The sequence below is a fragment of the Branchiostoma floridae genome, chromosome 2, assembly GCF_000003815.2.
Source record: "Branchiostoma floridae strain S238N-H82 chromosome 2, Bfl_VNyyK, whole genome shotgun sequence".
Lineage (NCBI taxonomy): Eukaryota > Metazoa > Chordata > Leptocardii > Amphioxiformes > Branchiostomatidae > Branchiostoma > Branchiostoma floridae.
In genome coordinates, this window is record NC_049980.1 from 25597224 (window position 1) to 25612785 (window position 15562).

General features: G+C 41.7%; 2 protein-coding genes across 3 annotated transcripts; one reads left to right on the forward strand and one right to left on the reverse strand.

Annotated features, from left to right (window-relative positions):
* Positions 1 to 34: 34 nt before the first annotated feature.
* LOC118410136 (inactive serine/threonine-protein kinase TEX14-like) lies at positions 35 to 2244 on the reverse strand. Its single transcript, XM_035811665.1, has 5 exons — positions 2108 to 2244; positions 1069 to 1231; positions 737 to 851; positions 397 to 523; positions 35 to 228 (listed from the first exon to the last, which is right to left on the reverse strand). The coding sequence occupies exons 2-5, from the start codon at positions 1169 to 1171 to the stop codon at positions 52 to 54; spliced, it is 522 nt and encodes a 173-aa protein (XP_035667558.1). The 5' UTR covers positions 1172 to 1231; positions 2108 to 2244; the 3' UTR covers positions 35 to 51.
* A 5726-nt stretch (positions 2245 to 7970) lies between these two features.
* On the forward strand, positions 7971 to 14497 carry LOC118410114 (squalene monooxygenase-like). 2 transcript variants are annotated; one of them, XM_035811625.1, is made up of 12 exons: positions 7971 to 8373; positions 8902 to 9055; positions 9459 to 9542; positions 10209 to 10434; positions 10666 to 10846; positions 11124 to 11220; positions 11498 to 11703; positions 11863 to 11942; positions 12167 to 12262; positions 12516 to 12755; positions 13123 to 13210; positions 13608 to 14497. In XM_035811625.1, exons 1-12 carry the CDS (start codon positions 8348 to 8350, stop codon positions 13804 to 13806), a joined length of 1677 nt encoding a protein of 558 aa, XP_035667518.1. In that variant the 5' UTR covers positions 7971 to 8347; the 3' UTR covers positions 13807 to 14497. The 2 variants fall into 2 exon arrangements, with proteins under 2 accessions (XP_035667518.1, XP_035667519.1); XM_035811626.1 differs by lacking the exon at positions 9459 to 9542 and having other exon boundaries at positions 7976 to 8373.
* The last annotated feature ends 1065 nt before the right edge of the window (positions 14498 to 15562 follow it).

A 15562-nucleotide genomic window follows, 5' to 3' on the forward strand; every position in this document is an offset into this window, starting at 1 on the left:
CGTCTATTTTGATAAGTAGTGTACATTACCTAAATAACATTCTACTTTATTTTATAAATTCATAAATGGACAAACTACTGATGTTGCTGATTGCATTACCATGACACTATCTCCAGATGCTCCTGTTGTGACTTCCCCGTTGCTGAGGGCTACAGCATGCATGTACATCTGGTCCAGCAGGATCAGCATCTTTTTATTCTTCTTCTTGTCTCTCTCCAGTGCCCAGTCCTGAAGGAGTACACAAACACATTGAATACATGAAATTACAAGTCCTCTACATATTACCTGGCAAGGTTGAATCTATAGCATCTACTGTAAGGCATCTATCTGCTGCAAGTCCTCTGCCAATAGACAATACTTGAAGTGACATGAGCTGTTGTGAAAAGTCCACCCTACCTTTGGTGTCCTTCCCTCATTATCATGTAGCCTGATATTTCCCCCTGCCCTGACCAGTCTCAGTAGAATGCCCGTCTTGCAGCTCCAGGCAGCAGCGTGGACTGGAGTGCTGCCATTGTCTGAACGTCTGAGGAAACACAACATCAGACCAACCCAGAAGTCTTTCTCATCTATCTCACAGCATTTTTGAAGTATGAATCAAAATTATTACTGAACATATATTTATGGTTAGTTTTAGAAAATCCTGTTGTGATAGATGTCTGGTACAATCTGATACCCCATCTTTTGTGGATTATTAAATGTAACTTTATCTTTCTTGACTATACAGATAAAAACTTACTCATTTGCATTTGCTCCATATTTCAGGAGGAGCTTCACAGTCTTCTCTTTACCCAAGTAACAGGCACAGAAGAGTGCTGTCTGGTCCCTGGAGTTGGGATAATCCACCCTTGTTCCTGTGGAAACAAATGGTATTGATAGTGGTATATCCAACATTGACATATTCAATCCATCATTGTTTATCAAAAGGTGCAACTAAGATATATATATATATTTATATGACTCTAATACATAGGATCAAATTGGAGCACTGGAACAGACATTCTGTCTACAAAGAAACAAAACAGTTAACAAGGAAATTCCAGTCAACACATACATGCAGATATGCCTTACCTTCCTTCAGTAGTTTCTTGACAACATGGACCTTCCCCTTCCTTGTAGCAGCGTGCAGCTGTCCACCCTGGCCATCTTCAGAAAGCCAACCAAGGGAGATCATGGCTTAGGCTGATACCTAACAATTTTCCAATGTCACTCAAGATGGTGCATGTGTCTTTTCCTGTATCAAGGTACAATGCAAATAACGGCAATGTAAAGATAGACTATAAACATTGTGGCAATAATTCAAAGTGCATATTTCTGCCAGTAAGTTCAGAAATACATTGTTCTATCTCAACTACTTGCTTTTGTGGAGGAATATTTCACCAGTCTGCTTCACATAGCCAACATTAATATCAATCATTACCCTTGCCACATGTATGTTTCCTATGTCAGTACCACTAGCAATTACTGAATTAGCCTTCCTGTATGCATGTAAATTAACTTTCAGTAAAACAGCACGCATGCTGGATATTTAACGCCATCTTTTATTTGTACTGTCTCAGGCAACACACAGCTTCTTGTGTGAGACCAAACATACTGGTCATCATCACGCATATGAACAATTCAGTTGCTCGACACAGACAAGATATGACAATCGTTCCGGTTGCAAAAAATAAGTTAACTAGTACCCTAATTTCTGCCCCCTTTTCACGGCTCTCATTGCATTTCCTTTTGACTGTTTCCTACAAAGACCGGGTGACCGCAGGTGCCTCTAGTAGGACAGGGACCCAAGGTCATATATTATAGGGAGGCAGATTCCTAACATAACGAGTAAAGATCCGCCGATTTAGGACTGATCCAAGAAAAATAATTCAAAGTGTTCATACAAATTGCAAAGGATCTGTAACGCTACATGAATTTTACAGAAAGAGTTTTGATGACTTGCCACATTTAACAATACATGAGAAGGGGCGACCAATATCATAAGAGGTCAAAGCATGGATGATCCTTGGTCAATCTGAACTTGAGAACGCTACTGGTACTTTTTCAAACAGCAGAACCCGCGTGTAGTTTACGTAAGGTTTGAAGTTCTGAAAGTTCCAAACCTACTTACCAGATTCCCTATCTTTGTCGCAAGGCTGAAAAAAATATTTGCACGTCAGGTGTAAAAGTCGTCTGACAGAATTGCCGCCATTTTGCTGAGCCGCGTGCCTGAGCCAATCAGATAGCAGGAATCACTGTCGAAATCCACTCGTTCCCAGGGCGACTAGTGACGTGTGAAGATCTTCCGTCCGTGGTCGATGGTGGCAAACGTACCGTTACCCTTCCGTCTTTAATTTTTCGCCGATAGATTATACTTCTACTGTATATTTATATTCAATTAGGCCGATATCCCTGTTTGTGTATGTTGTCAAGCTTGAGCTTGAAAAAGATTTTGCAAGGAAATGAGGACAGAGACTATTTCATTAGAGTTTCAGTTTTATATAGTTTCCATATGTTCATATAATGTTAATGTTACATGCGTTTACTATGCCTATCTATAATACATCACCATGAGATAAAATGATAATGTAACATCTTTTCTGTAAGCACCTAGCTAAAAAGTATAAAGCTACATCTCTGAATCGATCGCAAACAATGTCTCCTGTTTTTACTCCTGTACCGGTTCTTATTATAAGCAAGTGCGAGTGACAGAACATATGAGTGAATACGAACGAGTGACGGAACTGAGATATCAAACCACCATCTTACAAACTGGTCAGAAAGGCGAATAACTTGCTAAACGGTGATTAGCTGGTTAGCAGGAATGTCCAAATACATTTATATAGATCTATTCGCGAAGTCCCTATTTCTGGAAACAGTGTTCAACACCACTGCAGAGGAGGTTTTCAGACATCGTCGAGTTCCATCTGTCCTCTTCTCACAAACAGACTTTGGCCGTGATGACTGTCCATCCACTAGACCAGGCTTGTCAACAGCTTCAGATCCGCCAGTGATGACGTTCCTTACCGGTCACCATTCTTTGACGTTCCTGGTAGCGCTGGGTTTGCTGGAAGGGAATATGAAAGCAGGTCAACTCTTCAGCCGACATGGAACATCGGATTCGCAACTGCAGTCTTCTAATTCATTCTTGGCAAAGCAGGACGGTACGGTACTTTCACAAAATAAAAGTCGCTCCCGTCACTACGTTAACCACGTTACTTTGCTATGAACACAATCAATACTGGGAACTAATTCTCTTTTGAGCAGTTGCTTCATTTTAATTTTGTTATCACAGCGGCGAAAGGTTGCGAGGCACTTAAACAACTACTCAACCACAGACTATGTAATAATTTACATTACAAAGGGTTGGACCAGGAATGATAGAGAAGGAGGGAGTATTATTTATTTTAAGATGCAGGATGACCGAGAAAATAATATACATATTCTAGTGGCATATGGCAGTTCGGAAGTAAATCAGTTCAAAGTTAACCATCGGTCTCTTTTCTGTTTCCCGTTGCAAAGACCTTTTCACCCCCACCCGCCTACGGTCTTCCTGGTTCATCCCTTACATTCTTTAAGTACCCTACACAATTGTCTTGCATCTTGATTTCTTCATCTCGTAGGTCTCTCGAGTGATGTGGCATCATCGCTGAAACTGTTTGTACCTGCAACACAGTGGATGCGGAACAAGATCAAGTCCAACTAATGTAGTACTGAGGCCAGGTTTATAGATGCAACCTAACCTTGCTCGGCCAACGTTTGAGTTTTCAAATGGATTATGGCAGTATGTGATACTTTATCATAGCTAGTTCCTTTATTTCGTTTGGAGCCTAGTGGCACGTAGGGCTGCAAATTTCCTTGATGTTTTAATACCAGGGTATATTAGGGATTAAGGATTACAGGGATGGCGTCTTTAATGTGCTCGACGGCACCTCCTGGAACACGTCACCCCCATTTTACATCCCTTCCGAAAGACGGGTGCAGCCAGGATTAAACCGGGGTCTTCCAGTTACCGACGTATTACAAACTGAAGCTCAACTGTACGTGTGAGGTTTCTACCGGCAGTTGAGTAAAAGGGACATTCCAGAGTTACAAGTTAAAAGTTACATTGCTTAAAAAAACGGATGTCTTAGGCGATGGCAGCCCTGCCGGAAAGACCATGTCCTTCCATCCTGATATCGCGGGAATACAGGCAGGATCTGTCCTGGCATCTGGGATCGGAGTTCCGCTCCGTCTGTCCGAGTTTTCATTTCAAATCTTTTTTACTTTTGTTAAGTATAGGCCGAGCGGCTAACTAGCTATTCAGGGAGAGAACGCAGTGAGGTCTACATGTGCTTCTAAGACTTTTAATGAAAGCTGCAATTGTATGACAAAACATGCATCATAAAAGATATACCATGCATCCTAGTTCATTTACAAACGGACACACCTAACAATAAAATTCTGAATCGGTTCCTTGGTTAATTTTGAGCATTCATTCTAAGCGGGTTTCAAGCGGGTCTCCGATCTTCTTTGGCTAGTATGAAATTATACAAAATCAACAGGATTAATAGAATATGTTACTTATCGCGATTCCTCTATGATTAGCATAGGTATTCCGCAAAGCACGTTACTTAAATAGTGAGTAATTCAAGTAATGGTAGGCTCTGCTGCTTTATACATAAATCATAAGTGTAATTACAAACTAAGCACGAGTTCCAAATGCGTCAGATTTTATCCTGCAGACCCGATTAGTTTGTGACGCAGACAATCAGGATTTAAGGCGAGTAAAGGCTTGTAAGTCATCTATATACGAGATGCGATTACCCTCATGTTATGGGAAACAGCTATCTGGTATTTCAGTGACACAGCAAACCTCACGCACTCATCGTACGCAATCAATCACATGGATGACATCCGCAAGCGTGTCTCAAAAGTTGGGAAAATTGATTTCAGTGGATCATATCTCTGTTGTTATTAATTCCATTATGTTATGTATCACTGGAAAGCCAACAACAACAGTGCCCCACTTGCAAAGATTGTTCGTACATTCATGGATCGAACTACAACGCCTAAATAGATTTCAACATGCATTTTTTTCGCGTCATTTTGGAGTTTTCCAGCGGAAACCATCTAGAGGATCGCATCACATGATATGGGATTATCCAGAGGATGCAATCCATAAAATAGTCATTGTGGCCTAATGAATAATAGCTTTTCAATAGGCATACAGAAAAAGGTGCAGTTTATCAAAGGCCACCCGGGAACCCAGGAACACGTCATACTATAGTGGGAATAAAAACTACCTCTCTAGGTCACAGATTTTATAATATAGTAATGACCAAGTAGATCTTTACCAGACTCCATATGCCGCTGTAAAAGGCCTAGGTAGCATGCGGTATTCACAGGCCAGTGCCAATTCAGTAGGGCATATTACCAGTCCCTTTGGCCAGTTGGGCTCTCTTTCCAGCAACCTATCGAGTATACATGTGTTGCCACCGGTAGATCTACTTGACGATTAGGAACTGCGGAAAAGCTACATCTGCTTGGTAATTACCTTTTAAATGTAGCTTTAGAAAACAAAAGAATAGTACTAGGGGATCGGCGATACATGGTTATACTATTGTGGCTTATTTGCTGTACATCATAGTAACTGCACAAGAACGATCTATTAACGTTCTAAGATCTTCAAAATGTGCCCCAGTTTGAGAAACCGGCCAACGTTTGCTCACCGGGCCGGGTGGTTAATAAATTATTGAGCCAAAGAAAAACGAACCCGAGTTGAAATGACAAAAGTTAGTCAGAGGTTCCACAGGTCTTACCTTACTGTCAGTCATCTTTTGGACCAGTTTCATACCACCGACTATCGTTACTGAAGTCGACATGTCGGCAACAACCTGGAGCACCAAGGGGCATAGTGAACTGGCAAAATGTGTCAGTTACGTTTTGGTTAGTATATTCCATATGGCGGTAAAGTACAATATGCTTTATTTTGTCCACGAATTTGTTGAAGCATAGAGGATGTTTTGTATGAAGTTTGCAAGCGACATCTATGCTCCTTTTTGGGATTTGCGTGGAGGAACAACATTCTATCAGAATAAGCTGCAAATAACTGTTATATAGACTAACACCCCTGATTGTTGATTACATTGGTTTCGCCCGGGATAGACCGGTGATGATTAGTGTTTTTCTGGGCGGTCCCACGGGATCTGTGCATACAAATTACTAGTAAACTGGTAACGATATCCAGAGCAGGATTTAGGGGACAGGGCAGATGAACTGATACGAACAGGTTGCTGCCCCTTTGACTTACATTAATTTGTGTCATGACCTTTAAATATTCCTTTTATATATAAAGTATCCAAGTACCCTATGCCCTCTGCCTTTCACTGAACTGAACTGAATGAAGATGTGCAGACTCATCTGTGTTTTCCACCTGAGTTAGCCAGGGGCTAGTTTGCTGGTCATGTGAATGGTACCTTGGAGGCCATCCTTGTTTTCGTACCAATTAGATAACTTCCAAGAAGCACTGATAAGGGAAGAGGCGTATTTCAAGCAACAAACAAGCTACCCTTTCCTGTATAGGAAAACTAAACGATATTTAGCCTCCCCTATCAACTGCTTGGTGATAACCAATTACGGCTTTACATCCCGGCCAACACAGCCTGGGGAACAACAACAACAATAACAATAACAACACCAACAAGATTTCGAAATCTCAAAGTACAAGTAAAACCTCCGTCAAACCAAGGAGCTTTTCTGATAAAAGCTCCTTGGTCAAACCACCCTTGCACATTTGCAGTATGTGGAGATGTATGGTTTATCCGTGCAACCAGCACGCCCGGATCATGATGATGATGGTTTAGTAATTACAGACACACGGTATTTATTCAAGCGCACAACTTTCACCAATATATCAGATTGAAGACCTGGCTGTTTAGCTTAGATGCTTTGACCAATTGAGAATCATGTGACCTGACCAGTTTTCAAGTGACGTAATACCATATGGTATTACACACATCATCGGCTTTGGCCATCTAGCTTTCAAGGCGTTTTTATTATGCGCATGGACATTAATCAAGAGCCAGACATAATCCAGGTCAACGGTATACATGTGTACTAGTAAATAAACCTCAGCGATGTTACTGCATTCATCGGATCCCCTTCCGCAATATCTCGGGAATGATGGTATTGAGCTCAAATAGAATTGAGTGGGAGGCTTATGTGAATGCGCAAAAGATAGGGAAATATGTCATAGAATTTGGTTCATACGCATAATACTATCAACTTCGTCACGTTATACGTATGCTGTGCCTTTCTTTTTTTAACCAAGAGATTCAAATCGGGCCTTACGGGTAAAAAAGAAGGAACCCGGCATCTCTCCGTTGTGAGATCTTGTGATTCAGTTTAACGCCAGTTCACCTTTATCCGAGACCCCGGGTAACTCTAAAAAAAACCAGGGTATTCAGCGATAATCAAGTCGCGACAGACGGTGGTTTCAAACTGCAATATTTTAATTTCTAACCACCGTCCGTCGACTTGATATCACTGAACATCTTGTTTTCAAAAGGAGCGGATATAGGTTTTCCCGCGAATAAAGGTGAACTAGCGTTGTACTATTTTGCAAAACGTCCGTTTCGTGGTTTCTTTCAATAGATCAACAGTCTTCAATTTATCAGCTAACTGAAGTCCGGACCTGTTTTCGAAATGATGTGCTAGGATTGTCCCTCCCTGAATGTCTGACTACGTTACGTATTCAGTGTTCATGTCCTTAGTAACTAACGCAACCTCGGAGGGTGCGCTTAACAAAGCCCATGGCGGGCTGCGCTGGTCTAGGGTAAATCAATGGTTTGCCGTTGTGCTGATCACGCTCCGTCTTTTTATCGCTGTTATCTGCGACAAGAGTGATCGGCGTTTATACGGAAGCAATTAAACGGCAAAAAAAGTCACAGAATGTACCTTCAGAGGAGCCTGCTTGGGAGACTACGCCATTTCCGCGCTAAAGGTTTCAAATGTCGTCCTCTCCGCTTTGATTGGCAGATCCACATGGTGCGACCGCGCGCCATGAGCGCCGCGCTCCCATTGGTCCGTGTCCACCCATCAGACCATGTGTGCCGAGCTCCCATTGGTCCACGCCCGGCTATCAGGCGATGGAAGAACGTCCGTCTTTTGTCACTGATGCAAGACACAGAAGGACTGCTCTGGATACCAAGATTACGTACTTGAAGATATCACAGAACCCAGAGTAGCTCATTCCCAGATTTTGTTAAGGCAGACTCGGTATCTTTGGATTTCTCTTCAAGAGAAGGTGAGAGTCAAAGCATAGGAGGAGCCATCGCTGTCGTCGACAGGCTGAGTTTGTGGGATCACGAGTGTCAATCAGCGTGGAAAAATGTCTTTGCCCCCAGGAGCGCTTAGGTAAGTTTAAAAAACCCTTTTACCTGTTATATGAGACAATTTCTGTTGTAATTCACCAAAAGGAGGACACGAGAATGATACGTGAGCCAACCTAGGGCAAAATTATTCTCCAAGCAGAGGTTGGGTCACGGGGATAGTAGTGGCCGGGATAATTTTTTATCGGGAAGCGAGCCGGTAAGAATGACCTAGTTTTATATAATAACCCCTTGTCTTTAACGTTGCCCCTTCTCTTTATTGTGGTTATCGAAGCTCTAGTAGAGTATGTCAGATTTCATACAACTCAAGACAGTTTTAGTAGAATTTAGGTAAGTAACGTTACCAAAGAAGTGCAGTAAGACTGCAGCAATGCGTTTGACGTGCTCTTCATTTTCTAGGTTACCGCAGGGTCATGTTTACGTTACATTATGTTAAAAGTGTAGGTTTTTTTTTTACTCTTTTAAAATAGACATGACAAAATGAGAATGACCAAGGAGCTTTTCCTTAGAATAACTGATTTTTCCTAATGGTTTTCGAATGTTGTATCCGCAGACTTATTGCCCTGTTCCTCTTCATGGCTAAACATGGAGAAGACCTGTACCAATACACCGGGAAAGAGTTCAAGTTGGCGGTAGCAGCTTACTTGGTGGTGGAGCTCCTGATATATTACCACTATCATGGACAGAAAACTGCCACAAAATCTAAGGTAATAATTTCATACTCTCTATTCAAGGCAGGTAACTACACCTCCTACTTTAGATCTTTATGCAGGCTTACTTGTTCGCGTCTTTGTTTAATACATCCAAGCATGACGTTGATACAGTGTTCTTTTTACCGTCCAATAGTATCGGCGGAACGCTTTATCGATTGATTGAGTAATCAACCGAAGGAGTTGTTGATACATTCAAACTGACGTAATATAGATATTGTACCGCACTATAAACAGGTTGTATACTCTACTTTACTCTAATAGTTTAATAGTATGACAGTTAAATGGAATTGTGCCAAAGCATACACATCAGCGCCACCTAACTGCTGTACTTGAAAGTGCAGGCTAGTCGAGTTATGACTTATGTTTTGACAGTACTGTACATCCCCCTCTTTGACAGAAGAGGGTATCATTTGCGCTCCCAGGCCTTAGTGAGACTGGCTGTAAAGTGAGGCTGACTGAGACAGGAATTTCTATATTAAAAGTAGGTAACAATATTTTTTGTCATACTGAAGCCTAAAGGTTTTGCAAGGGGATTGTCAGAAACATAATCACAGCAAGTGAAACTGAAGGTTTTGATATGTAATGTTATCATTGGTTTGCTAAATCTTTGCAGCCTGTCTTATCCTGGTGAGTTCTTTAATGCTGAGCATGCAAAATGAAAGGGGTTTATCATATCATTAGAGGCTTGTCCAAATTCCACCTGACCAACACATGAACAACCACAAAGTAAATACATTTTATTGACATGCTGGGGTGGTGACGTGATGGGTTTGCAAACAAAGTCCCCATCTACGGTACACGTGGTCTGTACGTGATTCGATAGCTGACCTAAAAAGCTAGCTTATGTAAGGGAGAGGTGGGGTATTGTTTGTACCTCCAGGTTGTTTGATGAGTACCAGATGATTTAGATGCAGAAGAGAACTGTACACATTCGATAAATTTGTAATGATAGTTATGAAGAAGAAAAAAGGGAGAAATAGTAAACGATTGAGTGTTGGCAAAAAAAGCTAATGTGGAGCACATTTCAGAAACTGTACTTTTGTCTGTTTAACATTATGTTTTTGTACTAATGTAGCACATGCCACATCTGCAGCAGGTATAGCCCTGGTTTATTTATTCATTACTGTCTCTTGTTCCATGAATGCAGAGACCAGTCGTCGCCAATGGAAGTGCTACCCAGAGAGAAATCCCAGAAGACCCAGAAGTTCTGGTGGTCGGTGCAGGAATCCTGGGATCAGCGATGGCAGCTGCGCTGGGACAGGACCGGAGGAGGGTAGTTGTGATTGAGCGCGACCTGCGGCAACCCGACAGGATTGTGGGAGAGCTCCTACAGCCAGGCGGGCTGCAAGCTCTCAGGGCTCTGGGTCTGGGAGGTAAGGATGTTGTAATTTGCATAGCAATTGACAGTAGATTGGTTGCTCACTTGTACAAATCAGGAGGGTTGGAGGAGGGGGTTGTGACACAAATGGCAAAACAATTGCAAATGAAAGGTGAAAAAAGTGTTGCAAGTCATAGAACTTCAAGGAAATCAAGCATTTTTGTTCAAAGTAACTGAACTACCTCATTCGCTTATGTAACATGGTTTGTGTACATTGCTGTAACAGGTGCAGTAGAAGGCATCGATGCCCATCATGTTCAAGGCTATGTGGTCCACGACCTTGACTCTGGCAAAAATGTGAAGCTGACCTACCCCAAGGACGAGAGCTGCGCTGTGATGGAGGGACGGTCCTTCCACCATGGCAGGTTCATCATGGGACTCCGCAGGGAAGCACAGAAACAAGCAAGGTGGGAACCGTGAACCATTGGACGATTTCTGATTAAAGTTATATACAAGTTGTTCTGCAGTTTGATTTATTCTGTTGATGAATCAACGTTTCCTGGCATTACTGCTCTGTACCTCAAGTCAAGGCATATCTACACAAGTTAGGTTTAGACAGTATTGCCCCCCCCCTCCTAGTTTTACTTTAAAAAATTATTGCAATCAATCATAGATAAATACTTGCATTTTGTAGGCATGAGATGGAAAAACGTGTGGTGTTAAAGATCTTTGTTTCTTTGTTAGTGTGAGCATGCTGGAGGGAACAGTGACAAAACTGTTGGAGGAAGAGGGACGCATTGTGGGTGTGGTGTACAAGGACAAGCAGACAGACACTGTCAAGGTAAGGTACACATGGTGGTGGATTATTCACTTTGTACATTGTAGTCAGTAGTCTGCTAAGGGTGTTCTCTATCTGTTTTTGTAGCCCTTGAACAACACAGGGCCAATGCAGAAGGAGACTTCAGTGGCCCTAAATGGAAACCAGACACTGTACCCACTTGGTTATTGTATTATATTGCTCAGGCACTTTTGTATATATTTATATGTAAGATATAACTCCCTTATTCATGAACGCTTCCATCATTAATGAGCACAACTTTTTCCCATCCCCTCCCCAGGAGATACGAGCTCCCCTCACGGTTGTAGCAGACGGCTGCTTCTCCCGGTTCCGTAAGACCCTGGTGAAGTCCAAGGTGAACACCACCTCTCACTTTGTGGGGACCATCATGATCAACTGTCCTCAGTTTGAGAAGCACCATGCAGAAGTCGTCCTAGCGGACCCCAGCCCTCTGCTGGTCTACCAGATTGCTTCTCATGACACCAGGTATGAAGGGTTGAACATTGTTTGATATAAGATCTGCAACTGTAAGCTAGACCTATCTGTAGAAATGGTACTAATATGATTATGAGCATTTCTATTCTTTGTTGACAGATAAGGAAATATTTTTTAATATTTATGAAAATGTGTTCCCAATCCTTACAGGGTTCTGGTGGACATACAGGGAGACATGCCAAGAGACATGAAACACTACCTGAGCACCAAGATTCTACCACAGCTACCAGGTATTGTAACTGTTGTATAATGCTCAAGTGCTCTGGTCAATTCAACTTTCATAGAGTTATTTGGTTTTTGCTATTGCTATGTAGGCAAATTTTGTTTCTCTTCTCAGACTACCATAACAGACGTTTGAAAACTGCAAAAAATTAAACAATGGTAGTTGAAACATCATGTCTTCAGTTTCATTTTATTTTCTATATATTTCTATTTTTGAAAATTTCCTTTCCAGATCACCTGAAAGAGCCCTTCACAGACGCGCTGCAGAATGACAGGATACGGAGCATGCCCAATAGCTTCCTTCCGCCAGCCCCAGTTCAGAAGCCCGGTGAGTGAGATTGTATCAAGTAACTGCACTGTAATTTTGTTATAAAATCACCCTGCAATAAGATACTTTTGAAACAGGTGAAAGGAATGAAAATCCTCTATCCTAGCTAGATGTTCACCTGGGATGTTGATGATAGTTTAGTCTTGGTCACTTTTAGATGCAGAACCCAGTGACTGATGACGATGACTCTTGGATGAATCAGCTTTAATATGTTGTCCTGATTGATAGCTGAGTTTGTGAATTTTCCCCCCAGGTGTCCTCCTGCTGGGTGATGCGTACAACATGAGACATCCCCTGACGGGGGGCGGCATGAGTGTGGCCCTGAACGATGTCCTCATCTGGCGCTCCCTGATCCAGCAGATCCCTGACCTCAGCAACGCCACGGCTGTGTCTCAGGCACTGAAGGACTTCCACTGGGGCAGGAAGCAGTCCCACTCCTTTGTGGTGAATGTGCTGGCAATGGCGCTGTATCAGCTGTTTGCTGCTCAAGATGGTAAGAGTGCTTGTAATGAGTGATAGATAAATTAAGGGCTTGAAATACCATCTGCATATGCAAATTAGTGCAGGTAATATTGGAGTTGTACGTGTGTTTTAATGTCTACCTGCAATATCCGATCCTAACAACTCAAGATGTAGTTATTGTTGTGTATTGTTGGCAGTATAATTGCTTAAATGTACTTTTAGATAAAGCTTAAGACTCACTGAATATGAACGAAAGCAAAAGAAGTGTGACTTTTGGCAAAAGAAGCAACATTTCCTTTGGAAGAGCAGTCCTTTCTTACCCCTATGCTGCATACATGTATATCTATCCTTAAGACTAAATCTGTAGAGTGATAATCTTCATCTCTTTCTACTCACAGAACATTTGAAGCAGATGAAGCAGGCATGTTTCAGCTACTTTAACCTGGGCGGAACTGCTCAGTCTGGACCAATAGGACTGCTGTCTGTGTGAGTTACCTGTTTCTCTTTCCCTCCTTGTTGCATGCAGAAATCACAGTCAGATAAAGCAGCCAGTGCTTCTAAAATGTTTTAGCTGTGACATTTCTGAGTCGGTTACCTTGATGAAAAGTATATCAGATGGCATCCAGTAAGAAAAAGCCAACATTTTGAAGAGGACTAGGAATTGCTTCTCCTTGGATTCAAATAACACTGTACTGTGACAGAGCTATACTGTTCATTCACTGGTGCCTTGTAGCAAGGCCAACAATTCAGAATAAATTGGATGCCGGCTACATATCCTACATGAAATATCCTGGTAGAGAGCACTTACTGATGGCATCATTACAAGACTTTGATTGCAATATATCCTATTCCTAACTACAGTATTCTCCTGTTTTTTTGACAGATTGACCCCCAGACCCACCCTCCTGATTGGTCACTTCTTTGCTGTTGCAATGTATGCTGGGTACTTTGCCTTCAAGTCCCAGCCGTGGTGGGCCGTCCACCGTGCCGTGTACAACTTTGTCGCCATTCTGTACAAGGCCTGTGGGATTCTGTTTCCTCTCATCTGGTCCGAGTTCTATTCAGTCTACCTGTCTACATAGAACTTTCAGAGGATGAATATTGCCACTAACTGTATATACATAATGTTAAAATGATGATATAGTGGGAGAGAATGTACATAATTCAGTCTATATATTGTTATGCAGTAAACAGTCTGGTCGACTTGAAACTTAGTTTTATGTAAGAAATGTTTTATACATCAAAAATTAAATTAAAAAAAATATTTAAAAGCTGTACTCCTACATAAATTGTAGTACTGTATGAACTTCAGTTGTACTAAGAGTTCAACTATTTCCCAACAGAGAAACTGGACTCAAATTCTAACAGTTTCCAGGTTGTCATCCAGGGTAACTAGGAACCCAATTGCATTGCTGAAGACACATGACCTTCTGGCATGTGTGACGTCAGCAAGGGGTAAAAGTGCTTGGAAGCCATAATATAGAAAAACATTATTGGGGCACAACAATTGGAACATGTACAATGAATGAGTACAAAATATTACTCACTTTCATGCTATTATGTAACACAGTTGTGTTTACTGTTCATGGAATGGATCTCATTATTGGGACTACTGCAATGCAAGTGGCTGCTGATAGTAACTTTTTTTTGATACACTGTCAAATAGAATTTTCTACAGATGTTTTAAATAAGAACATCAATGTTACCTGATTTGTAATATGCAATGTATTTGAAAATGACGAGGTAACAATAAAACAAGATGACAATGACCAAGGGTGAGTAGTACATTGAAGATACAAGCATTTTAGTGTTTGTTTTGATGATTGAAGACAAGCTTGCATGAGTAGTCAGAACAAGCTAGCTTGTGACTTTGCAAATTAAGTTTAGCAAATTAATTTGGGATTGCGTGGCAAAGCGGCAGTGACAGTGTGTTTGCCGAGAGGTCTTGAGTTCAAATCCGGCTGCCTTGTCACCGATCTTGTGCCCTTGGGAAAGGCACTTTACACGACTTTACTCAGGTAAAAAATTGGGTACTGTTCATGGAATGGACATTATCGGAAGAACAGAAGAAGTTAGGTGTGGCCCTGAACACTTGTAAAGCAAATGTTACCTTTCTCAGTAAATGCATGATGTTAACGTCCTCATGGTCTAGCCAGAAAAACTGCTCTGTTTATTCTTTCTCAAACACATTTATATCAACATGGTGCCTGCCCCCTTAATCTTTGTCCTGCCACTTGTTACACTATAGAATCAAACGCCCCAGCGTATTGCTACTTTACCAGTGCCCATGGTAACAGCTGTCTGGTCCAAGTGACTGACCTTATAAGACTGCTAACAAACTGAATCTGTGCCTGCACAAACCAAATTCATCCCATGGTATAAGCTCATCGAAATGAATATATCATCGAAATGATATGGAAATCTTAGAGAAACAAACGTATTGATGTTCTATTCAGCACCAAGGACAGGTATAGCTCCCGTCATAGTTGAAACGTGGTAAGTGCATGGGAAAGGGCATTGTCGAGAACAGTGAAGTGCAAGGGAAGATGATGTTTAAACACAACCTGATTTGTCCCCTAACTTACCATATAAACCTATTTAGTCCAAAAGGGGGAACGACGTACGCATATGTACATCTCTATTTCGCGCGCCTGTCTTGATAACGTTATGTATAGATACAACCTTATAGAGAATGTCAGCATACAAAAGCCTGGTCAATGAACAAATAGGGCGACTTCCGACTGACCTGTCTGACTGCTATCAACAGATAAGGTCTCCACACGGTAACATCTGTTGAACATCCCAGCATATGAGTGTGTTGAGCATATCTCAGATATC

What these genes read in the sequence shown, in the direction of transcription:
- LOC118410136 (XM_035811665.1), bottom strand. Translation starts at nt 1,171, where the DNA reads ATGATCTCCCTTGGTTGGCTTTCTGAAGATGGCCAGGGTGGACAGCTG. An exon ending in TATGGAGCAAATGCAAATGA is followed by an intron (nt 524 to 736) that starts GTAAGTTTTTAT and finishes GTGTTTCCTCAG; the next exon opens with ACGTTCAGACAATGGCAGCA. An exon ending in ATGAGGGAAGGACACCAAAG is followed by an intron (nt 229 to 396) that starts GTAGGGTGGACT and finishes GTACTCCTTCAG; the next exon opens with GACTGGGCACTGGAGAGAGA.
- LOC118410114 (XM_035811625.1), top strand. Translation starts at nt 8,348, where the DNA reads ATGTCTTTGCCCCCAGGAGCGCTTAG. An exon ending in AAACTGCCACAAAATCTAAG is followed by an intron (nt 9,056 to 9,458) that starts GTAATAATTTCA and finishes CCTCTTTGACAG; the next exon opens with AAGAGGGTATCATTTGCGCT. An exon ending in GATTCTACCACAGCTACCAG is followed by an intron (nt 11,943 to 12,166) that starts GTATTGTAACTG and finishes TTTCCTTTCCAG; the next exon opens with ATCACCTGAAAGAGCCCTTC.